The 17,991-nt window shown below is 45.2% G+C and overlaps 1 protein-coding gene across 1 annotated transcript in view; it reads right to left on the bottom strand.

Annotated features, from left to right (window-relative positions):
• The window catches only part of Thbs4 (thrombospondin 4), a 43,547-nt gene that overhangs the window by 11,626 nt on the left and 13,930 nt on the right, over positions 1-17,991 (bottom strand). The window contains exons 3-11 of the mRNA XM_021180088.2: positions 14,194-14,441; positions 13,420-13,528; positions 12,803-12,885; positions 12,437-12,488; positions 12,001-12,203; positions 10,477-10,614; positions 6,357-6,425; positions 3,974-4,126; positions 159-263 (exon numbers count right to left, since the gene is read on the bottom strand). Coding sequence (XP_021035747.1) covers positions 159-263; positions 3,974-4,126; positions 6,357-6,425; positions 10,477-10,614; positions 12,001-12,203; positions 12,437-12,488; positions 12,803-12,885; positions 13,420-13,528; positions 14,194-14,441 — 1,160 coding nt within the window. The remainder of the gene's footprint in view (positions 1-158; positions 264-3,973; positions 4,127-6,356; positions 6,426-10,476; positions 10,615-12,000; positions 12,204-12,436; positions 12,489-12,802; positions 12,886-13,419; positions 13,529-14,193; positions 14,442-17,991) is intronic.

Here is a 17,991-nt window from a genome sequence, read left to right as displayed (position 1 = left end):
GCTGCCTGGCTTGGTTAGTAGCTATTTTGTTTGCTCCATTTGAGAGGCAGCTACTTTAATTTTTTTTAACATAAGATAAGAACAACCTTCCCAAAGCCATTTAAGACATGGCTTTGGAAGTCCACAGGGTATTTCTTCCCATAGCTTCCTTTCCTTACCTTCTTGCAGTTCCTGGCAGAGCATGGCAGTTCTTCATCTGGGTAACTGTCAATGTCCACATCCTTTCCACAGACATAGCCGTCACCAGCCCAGCCAACACCACACTGTGAAGGGAGAGCCCGTTACAGCTCCGAGGAAAACACTCCCTAAGGAGGCAGAGACCGACTCTGTCTCTGTTCCCCTGGGAGAGTCCCCAGGGGAAGGTCCAGGAGCCTCACTTCCTGCATAGATGGGATTTAACAATTCAGTTGTGCTAAGCAGGGTGGACCATGCCTGCAATATCAGGAGACCTAGGAGGTACAGGCAAGAGGATTAAAATCTATTCAAGGTCATCCTTAGTTACATAGTGAGTTAAAAGCCAGCTGGGGATATATGAGGTTTTGTTCTGCCCCAGAACAAAACAAGGGCTGGAAAGATACCTCAGTCTTAATATGGCACGTGCTACACAAGCTTAAGGACCTAATTTGGGTCCCCAGCACCCACAGCAAAGGCTAGGCACAGCAGTTCATGCCCACAATTCCAATGCTGTAGAGGTAGCAACTGGAGCCTCCTTAGGGCCAGATAGTCAGATAGTCAGTGAGCTCTGTTTAGTAGAGCAAACCTCCCACACCCCAAAACTAACTAACTAACAAACAAAGAAAAACCGGAAACAATACATAATTACATGGGAATGGATTAATGATTCTAAATTTATTCCAAAGGCTCAAAGGGAGATGGATAGATACCATCCCTTCTGGCTCAGACAAGGACTGGATGTGCCTTAATGGACTCCATGGGACTTCTCCTGGGATGTCAGGCTTCTAACAGCTTTGTTATGGCTGAGGACCTGATTTGCTGCCTCAAGTTATTTCAGTGCGTTTGTCCTGAGCAAGCACTAGTTTAGCTCATGGGATATTGAGTTTGCAGGTTTATTTACTAGTTTAGTGTGTATAGATGTGTGCCCAAGAGTATGTATGTGTATCATGTATGTACATGTGTCCTTAGAGGCTGAAGGAGGCATTGGGTCTTACGGAACTGTAGCTATAGGGACTTGTGATCCACACAAGGGTGTTGAAATTTTAACTCAGGTCTTTTGCAAAAGCAGCAAGTACCCTTAACTGCTGAGCCATCTTTCCAGCTCCAAAGATATTTTGGGGAGTCAACTTCCACCCAAAGAGAGAAACTTTAAAGTGTGTTATCTCTATTTAAACCCTTTTTGGTGAACAGAGGTGGCTCCCACTGGTGTTGTCAGTGCTGGTCCTGTGTACCTCCATGGACGGTGTACCTCTCCTTACCCTTCTTTGATATGTTCCCTTGAGCATTCGTTGCCCAGAAAACCAACAGTGAGCATCACTACCAGCAGGCCAAGTGGGAAGTAATGATTTTGTTTCAGTTTAAAAAAAAACAATTACAGCATTGCATGAAAGGACAGAAGGTTAAAAGTGGTGTGTGTGTGTGTGTGTGTGTGTGTGTGTGTCTGTGTGTCTGTGTGTGTATGTGTGTGTGTGTGTGTGTGTCTGTGTGTGTGTATGTGTGTGTGTGTGTCTGTGTGTGTGTGTGTGTCTGTGTGTGTGTGTGTCTGTGTGTGTGTATGTCTGTGTGTGTGTGTGTCTGTGTGTGTGTGTCTGTGTGTGTGTGTCTGTGTGTGTGTGTCTGTGTGTGTGTGTCTGTGTGTGTGTGTGTGTGTGTGTGAAGCTGGTGGCTGGTACCTTTATCTGCTGAGTCACTTCTCTGGTCTATCTGCCAATGGTTTTTCTAAACTGGATTTTCCCAGGCTTTTTCTTCAGTCCTTAGGAAGACACTGCAAGGTCATCGTTGTCCCTTTTATGCAAGAGTCACATGAGCTCAGCCTGGGTCAGCCTTGCTCAGGCTCTCAGAATTGGGAGCATGAACCTCATCCGTCCTCTTCCGACTTCTACACGTTGCACTTAGCTAATGTGTACTTCTGTGTTCTCCCTTGCATCAAATCCTTATCCAAAGATGCTCGTCATCCAGGATAAGTGATTCACCAAGGAAAGAGGAAACCCTTCCTAAAACCACCTCAGGGGCAGGAGTGAGAGTTGGGGACTAGGGGTAGGGAGGTGGGAAGGTGATTGTAGAGGTTAGGAGGGAAGGACAGGAAGAGAAAGAAAGGAGACGGAGACCATGAGGAAAGCCAAGGGGGCAACAATTGCAGAAGAGGAAACTCACACTTGATTTTCGACTAGAGCTGAAAGGAGAGAAGAGGGAGGAAGCTGAGGAGACTCAGGACCAGCAGCAGGGAACAAAGCTCTGAAAGCATCCTGGTGCTCCCTACCTGTCCCCCTCTTTGGGTCTCCCTGTGCAGCCTGAGTCATCCCTGTTACTCCTCCATCCCAGGCCAGAAGCTCCTCCCCCAAACCCCATCCCACTCAGGGGCTTCCACAGCCCACCCTCGCAAGGCCTGGAAAGTTCATCTGTGGGTCTGATTTGCTACTCATTTTAATGAGGAAAAAATTCCCTTTAGGAACAAATACATTTTTAATGAGCCATTTTCTGGCAGATTAAATTATTTTAGTAGTCACACCGAGTTTATTAATCCTTTACCATCTGTCGTTGTGCCTTATTACAAATTCAAAAACATATTAAGAGCCCCATCACCCACCATCCCAGAGGAGCCATAGATTTGTTCACAGAATATGAGAATTTAAGCACAGATATATACTTGCTTTTCAATGACTTTTTAAAAAAGTATATGTGTATGTATTAACATGCCCTATCATCAGGATGGGGGAAGCTTGGTACTTTCTCTTCCTCTGACATAGCACATTCCTTCCTCTGAGCCTTGCTCTAGATTACTAGCACTGCGGTGGAGGGCTTTCTTTATTACTCTATCTATCTATCTATCTATCTATCTATCTATCTATCTAAGTTTTCAGCCTCATTTTCCAATTTGATAAAGATGACCAGGGGAAAGTTTCCAGCCAGAAAGATAAAGAAGTGTAAGTTTGAGGTGGAGTGTGAAAGAGATTTTTTTTTTAAAGCAGTGTCTCCTGTGTAGCTTTGGACAGCCTGGAACTAACTCTTTTAATAGAACAGGCTGACCTTAAACTCACAGGGATGGGATTACAGGTATGCACCACCACACCTTGCCCAGAAAGGGGTTGTGGCAGGGGATATTTTACACTGCTCAAAGGGACTCACCATGGTCATGGGAGCATAGGCTGAGGCTCTCCTACTGTGCACCTGGAGCCCACAACAGAAAGGAGCAAGCAACTGAAGCCATCTGAGACGTTAGTGCTTAAGACCCCTTGAGGGCTGTGATCCTGGGGTTTGGGAATGGATCGTGGGAAGAAGGTTTCTTTATAAAGGACTCAGCCAGGAGCCAAGGCACCGGGGTTGGGAATGGGTAGAAAGACTGACTATTCATTGAGCTGTGCCTACATCAGGGTCAAACTTGAAAGTTGCAACCAAGACAGGCACAGAATATATTCACTGGTTCAGTTAGGTTTCTGGACGACAATCTGTGGCCCAGCTGACCTTGTTCTCTGCTTTCTCATCTCTTGGCAGAGGAATAACCAGCCACTTTGATACCTGAATGGTGGAGCCCTAATGAGGCGCCAACTCCCTATGACCTTCTGTGGAAATTTTGCCTAAAATGTCAGCAGCAGAGAGGTGTGAGAGCCTCCTGTCCTCTCCCCCAGCTCTGTCCCATTTCTATACTTTCGTGCACACCTATTGTTATTCATAACTGTCTTCACCTTCCAGATGCACAGTGTTAATCTGACCTGAGTAAACACTCTGAAGCTCCTAGAAACTGGGGAGGTCGAGCTTAGAAAGCAGGAGGGGAAAGCCATCAAGCAAATCAGGAGCTTACCACACACGTCACATCCCCTTGCCGCTCCTCAATGCACTGCGCATGCACACTGCATGGGTTCTGCTCTGGGTTCCGGCAGCTCCTTTCAGTCTTGCATCCCCTCGTCTGATCACCAGTGTACCCTGGTTTGCAAGGCCCACAGCGATAAGATCCCTACCGAGACAAAGATGAGATGATAAGGCAGAATCGAGCAAAGATCACTGGTCTTTGCTTGGTGGTACCCGGACTGAGCATAAAGACCCATAGCTCTCTGCGCGGGCGTGTCTCGTAGCCTCCTGGGCATGACCAGGCCGGAAGGTGCAACCGGCTATATAGCCTTTAGAGAACTAGGACTGAAGGTGGAGAAGGCTGGACTCCGACTTATCAGCTCTGCCGTGGGGGGAAAGAGGGAAAGGCTGAAGGTTCCGCTGAGGTCCTGCGAGGCAGAGTGACAGTTCACACTGGGGACAGATAGGGAAATGGCTTGATTAAAAAGTTAATTTAAACATAAATTAACTTCCTTCAGTTTTTATACACACAGAGACGTGGTGATGGCTCGCACTGACACGTCCTGATGAGTTTTGTTACCTGTGAAGAGGCAAAGGGGCTGCTGGCTCTTCACAGGCTGGGGTGGGAGATCTCTAATTTTTTTCAAGGTTAAAATATAACAATACAGATAGTTTTTAGACTTGTTTTAAATATTCATTTATTTATTTCATGTGTATGAATATTCTGCTTGCATCTTTATATGTGCACCATATGCATGCCTGGTACCTCTAGAGACCAGAAGAGGGTGTCAGATCCTCTGAAATTGGAGTTATGAGGCCCCATGGGGATGTGGGAAACCCTGAACCCTGGTCCTCTGCAGGAGCAGTAAGGGCTCTTAACCTCTTCTACTCATTATTTTAGCTTTATTGAGATTCAATTAGCAAATAAAATGATATATATTACAAATCATATATCATAATAATACATACAATGATATATTATTATATATACTATATATAATCATTCATATATATATGTATATATATATGAATATATATTGGCATATATATATATATTGGCATGGGTGCTATGAAGTGTGTGTGTGGAGGTCAGAGGACAGCTTGTGGGAGTCACTTCTCTCCTTTCACCAGGCAGGTCCCCAGAATTGTACACACTTAAACTCTTCAGTGTGATGGTATAATATGTGTCTGCATTGTGAAGGATTTACCACAGTTAATTTACACAGCACAGCTATCACCTCATTGTAACGACATTCTTTTGTTTGTTTTGTTTTTAGATAAAGTGTCACTTGATAGTCTAGACTATACAAATTTGTGCCTAGGTAGCACAAACTAGTCTTGAACTTAGGGCAATCTTGCTGCCTCAGCCCCCTGGGTGCTGATGTTATAGGTGTGGCTTTCCCCCTTTTGGCTCGAATATTTGTTTTACATCTTTAACACAGCACTGTAAAATGCCCCACACTTTCATGACAATACCTCAGAATGTATTCATCCACCCTCAGAATGTATTCATCCACAAATCTGAACTGATTGAATCATTTACATTTAAATTGCATGTCATAATTTACAATTGGATGATTTTAAAACTGTGGACCTCTCCACTGGCAAGGCCAAGCATTGTTCACAAATATTTTTAAAATACTCTCTCAACTCCAACAGATAGTCTGACAACCTATTCTTTCTCATGGCTTCTACTTTTCCTCTTGCCTACTCTTTCATCTTGGAAGTCTCTGGAGTTCTATTTACTGTCCACTTCTCTCTAGGTGGCTTCTGCTATAACTGTTTCCAAATCTATTTGGGCAGACAAGCTTTGGTCTAAAAGTGTAAGTACCATCATGTTTCAACGTGGTAATAGCATCATGGGGGTGTCTCAGGTGCTGCAGCAAGACTGGACACCCAAGGAGCTGTGTGGCCTCGGCATAATTATACAACATCCCAGTGCTGTAGCCTTTTAATCCACAGACTGGGCACCACATCCTACTGCCTACTCAGAGGGCTCTTCTGGGGATGAAAGGATATGCCGATGCCTATAAAGACCTTCACATGACCATCTGCTCCGCACTCACCACCCGTTCTTCCTGGCCACGTGGCCTATGAGCCAAAGGGAGCTGTTCTTTCCTTCAGTTGGTTTTGACCAGTAATTTTTTTCATAGTGATGGGATGGCAACATAATTACCAAAGAACAGACAGTTTTGACAAAGGATAAAGAACCTGGCTTTTTAATAGAAAAATTAATTATAAAATGACACTAACAATAAACACACTTTGGGCATAGATGTCTGCCCTCGTTCTGCCCATCAAAAGTTACATGTGCATATGGTCTGTGTGTTGGGAGTTACGATCTGCACACACCCACCTTCTTCTGAGCCTGGCCCTGCTTTGATAGAAATACTTACCAAAGTGTTAATGCAGATAGAATTCAGGACACATGCTCCATTCCGACACTCATCAACATCAGTGCACACCTAGGCATAAAAGTTCAGAGTCATCTCAGACCTGCTGCTAAAAGAGAGAAGCAAATGAATTGTCCTGTCTTGACATGTTTGGGGAAGTCACACAGAGTTTCAGGCAGGATGGCGGGAGAGTGAGGAATATTTCAGCTCTCTGGGCATTGGTGCATGTAATCTAACTGCAGACACTAATTGTCTTCATAAAGGATAAAAGTATTCAGAGAAGATGACCTGTATAACTTAACTGTTCTGTAACCTTTAGTCAGAAGAGCCTTTTACTTACCTTCCCACTTGGTACCTAATTCACCTCTAAGGATTCCCTTCTCACTTCTGAGGACTTCCCTCTCACCTCTGAGGACTCCCCTCTCACCTCTGAGGATTCCTCCCTCACCTCTGAGGACTCCCCTCTCACCTCTGAGGATTCCTCCCTCACCTCTGAGGATTCCCCTCTCACCTCTGAGGATTCCTCCCTCACCTCTGAGGACTCCCCTCTCACCTCTGAGGACTCCCCTCTCACCTCTGAGGACTCCCCTCTCACCTCTGAGGATTCCTCCCACACCTCTGAGGACTCCCCTCTCACCTCTGAGGATTCCTCCCTCACCTCTGAGGATTCCCCTCTCACCTCTGAGGATTCCTCCCTCACCTCTGAGGACTCCCCTCTCACCTCTGAGGACTCCCCTCTCACCTCTGAGGACTCCCCTCTCATCTCTGAGGACTCCCCTCTCACCTCTGAGGACTCCCCTCTCACTTCTGAGGATTACCCCCTCACCTCTGAGGATTCCCCTCTCACCTCTGAGGACTCCCCTCTCACCTCTGAGGACTCCCCTCTCATCTCTGAGGACTCCCCTCTCACCTCTGAGGATTCCCCTCTCATCTCTGAGGATTCCCCCCTCACCTCTGAGGATTCCCCTCTCACCTCTGAGGATTCCCCTCTCACTTCTGAGGATTACCCCCTCACCTCTGAGGATTCCCCTCTCACCTCTGAGGATTCCCCTCTCACCTCTGAGGATTCCCCCTCACCTCTGAGGACTCCCCTCTCACCTCTGAGGATTCCCCTCTCACCTCTGAGGATTCCTCCCTCACCTCTGAGGATTCCTCCCTCACCTCTGAGGACTCCCCTCTCACCTCTGAGGATTCCTCCCTCACCTCTGAGAATTCCCCCCTCACCTCTGAGGATTCCCCTCTCACCTCTGAGGATTCCCCTCTCACCTCTGAGGATTCCCCTCTCACCTCTGAGGATTCCCCTCTCACCTCTGAGGACTCCCCTCTCACCTCTGAGGATTCCTCCCTCACCTCTGAGAATTCCCCCCTCACCTCTGAGGATTCCCCTCTCACCTCTGAGGATTCCCTCTCACCTCTGAGGATTCCTCCCTCACCTCTGAGGATTCCTCCCTCACCTCTGAGGATTCCTCCCTCACCTCTGAGGATTCCCCTCTCACCTCTGAGGATTCCTCCCTCACCTCTGAGGATTCCTCCCTCACCTCTGAGGATTCCTCCCTCACCTCTGAGGATTCCTCCCTCATCTCTGAGGATTCCCCCCTCACCTCTGAGGATTCTTCCCTCACCTCTGAGGATTCCTCCCTCACCTCTGAGGATTCCTCCCTCACCTTTGAGGATTCCTATCTTTTTTTTAGTTCTAGAAAATTCTAGAACTAAATTTCATTATTTCTAGTCCTTCTTTGGATCCACCATCAGATAAATCATGAATATTCTCACAATAGTTTCTTTCAGTCCCTCCCCTCCATCTTATTTGTGTATCTTTGCTAAATTCCAGGAGGTGGTCTCCAAATCCTTTCTCAGCTGATGAATCTCCAGCTAGCTGTGTCTAATCTGTTTCACCAATTGACTGTGTTTTTATAAACATTTTTTATTATCATATATTAATTACACATAATGGTGTGATCCATTGCAACATTCTCATACTGAGTTATTAAATTCAGTTCTTGTACTTTTAATTGATCATAGCCTGTTTCCTTTCTTTAAAAGAAGGATTTTTATTGAGCTTTTGGTTTGTTTTTTAAATGTTTTTAATTTAAATAGAATTACATCACTTCTCCCCCTTCAGTCCCTCTAAAGCATACTCCTTGAGCCCTTTCCATGCTCCACTGTGCTCAAGCTAATAGCCTCTTTTTTGATGATATTTGTTACATGCACATATATGTATGCATGTGCACAAATACACACAAATGACTCCTGCATATGTGGCTCAGAGAATGTTTGTTTGAGAGGAGGGGATGGAAATCTTCCAAGAGCCAGGGTGCTAGGAAGTCTTCTGTGGAAACAGTCTCTCCTAAAATGGCTGCATAAATAAGACCAGAACACCAGCAGAATCGATGGATATATTAACCTGGTAGGGAAAAATTTCCATGGCATCCCACCCCTAGACAAGGCGCCAGGAGGAGGGACTTAGCTCCTCCCAGGTAGGAGCCTAGTGTTGGTTGTGCAAAGTGGTCAGCCTTGAAACCATACACACGCACCAATCCTAGTTTTATTTAGATATTTTTCATACTTGTCTATTTTTCCTAACTGTACCCCTTACTTTAACCACAGCACTGACCCTTTTATAGGCAGTTGATGTTTATCAAGTTTCCTTATTACAGTTTCTTCACAGTAGCCCTGATTTTGCCTGTGCACATTGAGGGGCCTGGTTGTGGGTATCTTCTGCACACAGCGGTATATCTGATTGGCTATGGCTCTGCAATGTAACTCTTTCTGAAAGGTTTTATGCAAATAGGTACGTTTTACTGATAACACAGAGTTGGAATTTATAACTAAATGGTGTGAACTTGGCTCTGTGCTGAGTGGTAGACAAGCCAAAGTCAAACAGACTCTTTTGCTCCTTTGAGCTACTGACTTTTCCCATCTCTGTGTTGTGGGAAGGGAAGCTCGCTGAGGATCCTCGCTTTACGTAAGATACATACACACATACTAGATCTCCTAGCTCTCATGTCCACTGCCTTCATGTACACATTGAAAGCCCTTGCTCCTGAAATCCTGTGCTGGCATGGCACTGACATCCCTTATAGCCCTAGAATAATACTTTCTTTGACTTCTACTGAACTTGGCAATTCATTTAAATGTATTATAAAGTTTTAGTGAAGTGACTCATTCATACACACATATATAACACACAATTAGGGTTTGGAATTCATATATATATATATAACATATATGGATTTGTATCCAATAGGAAGTATCCCTTAGTAGCTTATGTCAAGCATTTTATATGGCATTTTGCTATCTTCCTTGGTTTAGTCTGAGAGATTTTGGCCTTATGAGAGAAGAAAAACTTAGCTCATTATCCTAGTAGGTCCTTGTCAATCCTGCGTCCAGTTTGCTTTCTTTTTCTAGCCTGAAAAAAAATGATGCCCTCCAGAATCCTTTGATAAGCAGCAAGGAAATAATGACCCCTTGCCCTTCTTCAGAGCCAATCATTTCCCTGAGGTAGTAAAATATATTTATAGACCAACCATTTTTAAGGGCTGAAAACATCAAAAAGCATTTCACAGTCAGTCAGTTAAATAATGACCAGATATTGTCGAGCATTTGGAGATAAATGGAGATCGCCATGCTGTACTGAGATGCTTTCTGGCAATTTATAGCTTATGTAAGAGGATGGGTAGGCTTCCTCGGGGGATAATCTCACCCCTTTAAACCCTCTCTTCTTAAAGCGGCTTCTGATTGGCCACAACGGCTCTATAAAGTGATCTAATTTCCCCAAGCTTTTATTTGCCTCTCAGATTCTCAATTTATTCTGCAGGACAAGATGTCCAAAGGCTATCAACCAAGCAGGTCCAAAATCATTCTGTGCATCCTCTATTCTACATTTACTGCTTTCCCAGAGATACCCCATTACCCAAACGTTAACAACTTCTTCTTTCTAGACTTTATGGGCATATGCCCTCAGAAAGGAGCCAAAAAACAAAACAACCCTTCCCTGTTGGCTCACCATACACCACAATATTCCACAAGGCACCGGCTGCTCACGGTGGTGCAGGTTATGCTGAGAAGCTGGGGGATTGTCTGATAATGAGAAATGAATTAAAAAATGACCATTTTTGCTCACCTGCTTGTTTGTTTTAGCAAAGTTGATCCCGACACCCTGCACCATGGGCCCTGTGAAACCTACTGGACAGGCGTCACATCTGAAACCCGGAGCCAAATTCACACAGCGCACACCTGGATAGCAGGGATGGTATTTGCACTGGGGAGAGAAAGTGATCAGTCTTTAGCTCTTTTGGGGAAATAACTTGGAACGTTCCATAGTCTATCTGCACACACTTACTTGCTTTTTTATATTCTGTGGGTAAAACTGACAAAAGGAAAGTAAAATGTCCGATTTCATAGTTACCTGTTGAGTCTCTGATTCACCCAGTTTGGGTTGCCCGGGAGTTGTTTACTATGTTACAGGCGAGGCTGTATCAACATTAAATTGATCTTTAACATAAGCCAGTCTCCATCCAGGTATGGCAAGCTCCCCAGCATGTTGAAATTCCCCGGAAAGGCCTGTGTCACTGCCCTAATCATCAGAGGGCATTTAGATGACACCCTGAGCCTCTGTGAGCTTGCATGGAAACTGAGGCAGGGCAGGAGTTTCTACTGTTAGACAGGGTCCTTCAGGGAGAGCCTGCTTCTCAGCCCTGCCCAGGTCGTGCCTATTCCAAAGCCACCTAAAAAGAGCCTACAATCTGGTTCCGTTATTTATTAAAAAAAAAAAAAAAAACTTTAACTAATGTTAAAAACATGAGCATTTATTGCCCTCTCAAAAAGGAGGAAAATTCCAGCTCACAGATAAAAACCAGATACAGTTCTGTGGAACGTGTGCAGGACCTATTCTTCAGCTGAAAATTTCCTAGAGACCAGCCTAACTTCACATTAGCAAGAGCTGGGGGATGCAGGGGTTGAGGGGTCAGCTGAGCAGCCATTAGCCTTCAGGGCCCTGTGAGAGACATCGTCTCTCCTCTTCTCCTTTCAGCTGCCTTCTTGTTGGTACAGGGAAGGCGCATTTGGGGGGCAGCTTTGCTACCGGCTATGAGCAATGTTGCGTGACCAGACTAGGAACAGATGACGGTCCTGCCGGTTTCCGTCTGAAGCTCTGCCTGCTGGCTGTTCAGCGGGCATGCTCTCACGGGCTCCATCCTTGGGTGCTTGGCTACTCTCAGGCCTCCCTAACAGACTCGCTTGGCGTGAGAGTCCCTCTGCTCCTTTGTTTTATGAAGCCCAAAGAAAGCTACCACAACTTCTGGAACAAAGACCCTAACCCTTACGTTCCATATGTGCAGGTTTCTAGTATCTGTTGCTTCAGAGAAATAATCAACAAAGATATTGGAGTGGAAAGTGGACAGTACAGCAACGCAGTGATCTAGTCAAGTAAAAGAGCTGGGAAGACAGAAAAGTGGCAGTCATGGCTGCAGCTGTGCGTTAAGGCTTCCTGCTGCTGCTCAGTGTGTCCCAGGGACATCATTAAGGACGCAGTTCTATGGAGCCTGGAGGACAACTCAGGGGGTCCTAACACACAGTAGGGCTTCTTGGTCCACAGTGGCAAGGAAGAGACCCAGAGGGCCCCTGACTCTGTCCATCTGAGCATTACCTCATCCACGTCAGAGCAGGTGATCCCGTTTCCTGTGTAACCATCTGGGCAGGGTCCACACTGGAAGCCATCCCTGGTGTCCATACATCGGACACCTCGGAAACAAGGGCTGGAGTCACAGTGGCGTGTTGGGCGAGTTGGGGGTGCTGGAGGAGCTATGGGCACCAGTGTGTTTGGAGTTGGGGACTGAAAACTGAGAGGACCTAGAAAACAAGACCAGTAAAAATCCATAGGTTTATAACGCGTGTGGAATATGTAGGCTACAAAATGAAATGTGGCTTCCCAATGAATTTGTCCCTTCCCATCAACTCTTGTGCAGAACTACCAGAGGCTGCGGTCACATGACCGCACCTCAGATCACGTGGCCTCACCTCAGCTCTTGCGTTAGCCTGCATTGCCTCACTCAGGATGAGCCGGTCACCACAGAAGCACTTACCACAAGCCTGGCATTCAGCAATGGTGTTTCGCAAAAACGATGTTTCCTTGACCTGAGAAATAGAAAGAAGACATTGCAAAGGAATACTTGTTACAACCCAGAAGGAAAGTATCCCTGGAAGGCTGCCCAAGAAAGGTTTCAACAGTCTGCCCGGAGCCTATGATGGCTCTCCCACTATCTTGGCTGTGGAGGCTCACTACAAGCATGATCCCCTTTTCTTTGGATGGAGCCCTGGGGCAGGTGGGCTGTGTGGAACACTGTGGGGTGTGGCTCAGGGCTAGGTCCTTCCCTGCCTGTGTGAGCTGGCCACTCCACCCACCAGCACAGGAAGCTGGTATGACGGTGCTCTCAGGCTTTGATCCTCACCTGCTGTCTCAGAAGATCTTTCACCTCTCCAAGGAGCTGGTTCAGTTGTGTCATTTGACCCAAGAACTGTCGATTAAAGTCTCCTGTAGGAACAGACAAAGGGAAGGAATGTTCAGCCAGTGTCACTTGGCAGGCCTAGAGATCAAGGGCCTTGTGCATGCTCTGCAAAGTACTCTATCATTAAGTTACACCCCTGCCTATCAAACTGGCAATCCTCCTGCCTCGGCCTCATGAGTCCTAGGAATAGAGGCATGCACCTCTGTGTCTGATTGATGACAGTCATTTCTAAGTGATTTAAAAATCAACTGACTCCTCAAATAATTGCTATGACAAGATTATTTGAAATCTAGGGTTTCTGAATTCAATTTAGGTAATTTATTTAATTCCTCTAACAAAATAATGCTACTGATGCTGTTGTTTAATTGGTCCATATTTGTGAGTTATAAAAATAAAAGGGCAGTGAAAAGATTACTTGGCTTGGACTTTGTCCAAGAGCCTGATTTGTACAGACATTTGCAGGGGCTGCTGTGCTCCCAAGGACATATCTGGGCTAGGGGACCAGTCTTTGGACAAGTGTCCATGTTGACGTGAGTGGACCACTGCCCAGGGGCTCCCACCTGTGTTTGTGGCAGCCAGAGGCTCACTCTGCTGCAGGAAGCAGTCTTGGAGGCTGGCCACCTGGAACAGCGAGCCCCGCACCACCAGCTTCAGCTCTTCCAAGAAGTCCTAGGAGGAAAGAAAATTGCTTGCGTAAGTTTGCTGATAGGACAATTACAAATCTCACCAACATGGCATGAAACAGAAGACAATGGGATTTTTGATGGGATTCCCCCCCCCTTTTTTTGAGGCTGCATTGAACAAAGCTATTATTAAGCTCATCTTTGTTAGTGAATGCTTTGCCAATATCTGTGAAGAAAGATATTGTTTCTTACGCTTCTCACCCAATGGCAGTTCTATGTTCTGTGACATTCTTTGTAATCTGCATGAAAATAATAACTAATAACATAATAAGAGGAGAGAATGTACAGGGTCCTGTCAGACAAAGATAATTTGCTTAATTTTAGCTACTCCTTTTAAACTGAACAACTGTTTGAAAGGTCACCTCCAAGGAGTTTACCTATTTCACCTGAAACAGAAGTCCTCAATTTTTGACTTCATATTAAATGTGAATTAAAAGAAAATTGCTGCCTAGGCACCAGATCCTGAGATTCCAATTTAACTTGTCTTGAGGAGAGCTAGCTAACACACATTTTGCAGTTCTCCAGGTGACTCTAATACATAGCACGGGCCCAACAGGAATGAGCTGACACACTTTCCTCAGCACAGACCTGGAACTTTTGGGCCACAGAAACCCATTTTTCCTCCTTGCAGAATTGTTCACGGGTTCCTACCTGGGGCTTCCTCTGGAATGTCCTCAATTCAATGGACTCTGGGTTCTGGGTGAGGCCAGAAAAGGCTCTGGGGAGGTTGTGCACCGAGTCCACCTGAGCACAGTCCAGGTAGAGTTCTACAGAGCCATCTCCTCTCTGCAAATTGCTCAGTCTCAGGAGAACCCTGTGGCGCCTCCCATCAGCCAGCTGCAAGTTGTTGAACACCACCAGATGGATCTTCCCGTCATTCTTCAGGTAGCGGAGGATGGCTGCAGCCAAATGCAAAGCAAAGACACAGTGAGAGCAAAAGGGACATGGTCCTGGGCGGAGTGGCCTTCAACTCACTGGGGAGAATGTAGGTTGTGACCACAAATACTGATTTACCAATTTTTGTGTGCAAGGTCCTTGGCATGGTGCGGCACTATCAGTGACCTACCTTTCTCCTGAGGACATTTTGTGAGAATGGAAAAATACAGAAAATTAAAAAAATAGCAAATCCAAAGATAAACAGTGAACTTTAATGAATAAAGAGAGTCTTTCCCCATCAGAAAGTCAGACAAAGTTCATGCACATTGCTAAAGGCATGGATTCACTAACTCACCAAGCACAAGTACCTCTGAGGACTTCAGGACAGTAAGTACTGTTCTCAGTTGCTTTCATTTTATAGGCCAACCTTATGAAACTAGAATAAGCATTGGAGCAACAAGTGAAGCTTAGGCAAGGAGCCTGCTCAGGTCATTGTGAGGGCAGGACTGAAATCGCAGCCTCAGTGTGCTGTGTTCCAGAGCACAGCTAGATCTTTGTATGCATATTTTACATCATGTTTTAGATATAGCGCTGTCCTTCAGCAACCCATCCCCAACAGTCTAGCAAACAGATTATGAACAGGACTTTATTGCCTGTTCCCACATGCAAAGCCCTCTTTCTTATTCTATGCACCAACTAAAGACTCATGGGAATCAGCCTTGCTTTTTATACTCCATCGCTGTCCTAAGTATAACAGGACCTGGTCCCGAAAGATGACCATTTGTGGGTGGAACCCTATGGCTGAGTTTTGCTAGAAAGACTAAAATGATTTGTTTCCAAGGTTTTGATGAACCTGCTAAGACACTTTCAGACATACACACACACACACACACACACACACACACACACATACACACACACACACACACACACACACAGAGGGGGAAAGGGGAGGGGAAAGGGAGAGGAAGAGGGAAAGGGAGATGGAGACAGAGACAGACAGAGAAAGAGAGACAGAGAGTGTGATGGTTTATATATGCTTGGCCTGAGGAGTGGCACTATTTGTAGGTGTAGCCCTGTTGGTATAGGTGTGTCACTGTGGGCATGGGCTTTAAGACCCTCATCCTAGCTCCCTGGAGGCCAGTCTTCTCCCAGCTGCCTGCAGCACAAGAGGTGTAACTCTCAGCTCCTCCTGTCCCATATCTGCCTGGATATTGTCACATTCCCACCTTGATGATAATGGAGGAAGCTCTGAACCTGTAAGCCAGCCCCGATTTAATGTTATCCTTTATAAGACTTGTCTTGGTTGTGGTGTCTGTTCACAGCAGTAAAACCCTACCTAAGACAGACAGACAGACAGACACACACACACACACACACACAGCTAAAATTAAAGTAAAACTCTTTTAAAAGAAAAGAATGTTCATTTCAGGGCCCTAGAGTGGCTCAGTGGATATACATTCCTTTTTATTATTAATTTATTCTCTCATATATTACATTCCTCCCAGGCCTTCCTCCATAACCTCCCAACCCCCATCCACTCCTCATCCATTTCCCTTCAGAAAAGGGCAGGCCTCCCATGGATATCAACCAAGCACGACATATCAAGTTTGTAACAAGACTGGACACATCCTTTCACACTAAGGCTGGATGAGACAACCCAGTAGGAGAAAGGGGATCTCCATCGCAGACAAGATTATCAGAAACAGGTCCTGCTCCCATCGTTAGGACTCCCACAAAACCACAAAGCTACACAGCCACAAAATAGGATATACACTCTCGTTGCCAAGACCAATGACCCCCGTGGTCAAAGACAAGACTCAGCTGTTGAAATTCTTCTCCACTTTTGATAAGCACAGCTGATCTGCATGTATGAGCACACATGACAAATGATGAAGTGTAGTAAAAATGTTTAAAAGTGTTCATTTAAAGATGCTTTTGTTAGTAAAGACTCTATACAGCAGGTGTGCTTGAAAAAGCTGGGCTACTTAAATAAAAGTACAGTCGTGAGACAAGTCCTTGTGAAATAGATCCAGGGACACACAGATGGCCCAGCAGTTAGGAACATCCAGGTTTTGTTCCCAGTACCTACATGACAATTCACAACTCTCTGTACCTCAAGTTCAGGGATTCAATGCTGTTTTCTTGACTTTGTGGTCACCCAGGCATGCATATAGTATACACATACATGCAGATCCTCACCCACACAAAATAAAAATAAATCTTTTTAAAAATCAAAATAGTTTCATATAAAAAGAGTAGAAAAAAATTTTGGTATTCTATTCAACGAAAACCAAAAGGAAGTTGTAAGAATATCTTCATTCAGAAAATTTGTATATATGTGCATGCATATATGCAAGTGTGAGTGTGTGTATACACACACACATATACACACACACATATATACACAAACATGCATATGCATTGTAGAAAAAATTGTCAAGCCTAGTTGAATAATTTCTGAGTCTTTCATGAGTATTTTTTTCCTTTTTGCTCATCTTTAGTGCCTAGACTTTCTCCATGAAATGTCCACTATGTATATATAAAAAATAAAATGGAGCCAGCAGGATGGGGAAGGCACATGCTCTCAAGCCTGAAAACCTGAGTTCAATCCTCAGGACCCATGCTGTGGTGTGTGCACGTGTACACAGGCACACGCGCGCACACACACACACACACACATACCCCTAACACATTTATATTAAAAACCAGAAAGTGGAAACTAATATACACACTTAAGTCTCTGGCGCTGTCGATCTGTGTGACTTGTGGCAAGTATCTTGAAGTGTCTTTCCTTAGGTGCCTCTTCAACCAGCTGGAAGTGCCAAGCCAGAGCTGCCACAGAGGCCAGCGAGCCAACAAACTCGTATGTTGCAGTGTGGCCAAAGAAAATGATATATTTTAAGGCTTTGCCCAAATTACACTTTCTAGGTTTGTTTCCCCACCTTCTCTCAGGTCCTCTGGCTTTGCTTTTCCATTTGGCCACCGTGTGAGGACAGGGACAGAACTGGCATCGTGTTCTGTGACGTACATATACCAGGAGGGAGTCTGACAGAACTTTTCTTATGTCTGGGTTGCCACCACTATGTGCTTCCTGCCAGAAGAGAACTTGTTAGATGGGAACCTTCTATAGCAGCTCAGTGCTAAGTTTCCTGAAGCACTGGTCAGTCTTAGTACAAATGATTTAAACACGGCAGGAAAAGACAGATAATAGCTGCAGAAGCACTCGAGGAGAGGCTCCCCCTCTGTTCTCTCTGCCTTCTCTCTTTCCTCCTGAGTTTGGGGGATTATAGATGTTGAGTCACTTCCTCTGAGAAGAAAATTAAGATTTATTTCTCATCTCAGATGAAATAGGATCTTTGCCCTTTTATTTACTACTAACTGAGTCTAGAATTAATTTAAAATAATGGCTGCGGGGCCTGGAAGCAGAGACATACAGTAATTAATAGAAGGAGAAACTAAAAGCAAACCTAAGCAGCCCTTCACTGTTGGAAACGTCAATGACTTCACGGCTCAGAACAGTTTGCAAATACCTGGCATTTTACGAGCCAATAAAAATACCACTTGTCTATT

This window comes from Mus caroli, unplaced genomic scaffold (genome assembly GCF_978045245.1).
Source record: "Mus caroli unplaced genomic scaffold, Mus_caroli_1 scaffold_15, whole genome shotgun sequence".
Classification (NCBI taxonomy): Eukaryota; Metazoa; Chordata; class Mammalia; order Rodentia; family Muridae; genus Mus; species Mus caroli.
The sequence above is the reverse complement of the archived record's forward strand: the minus strand, read 5'-3'. Positions and strand labels throughout refer to the sequence as shown.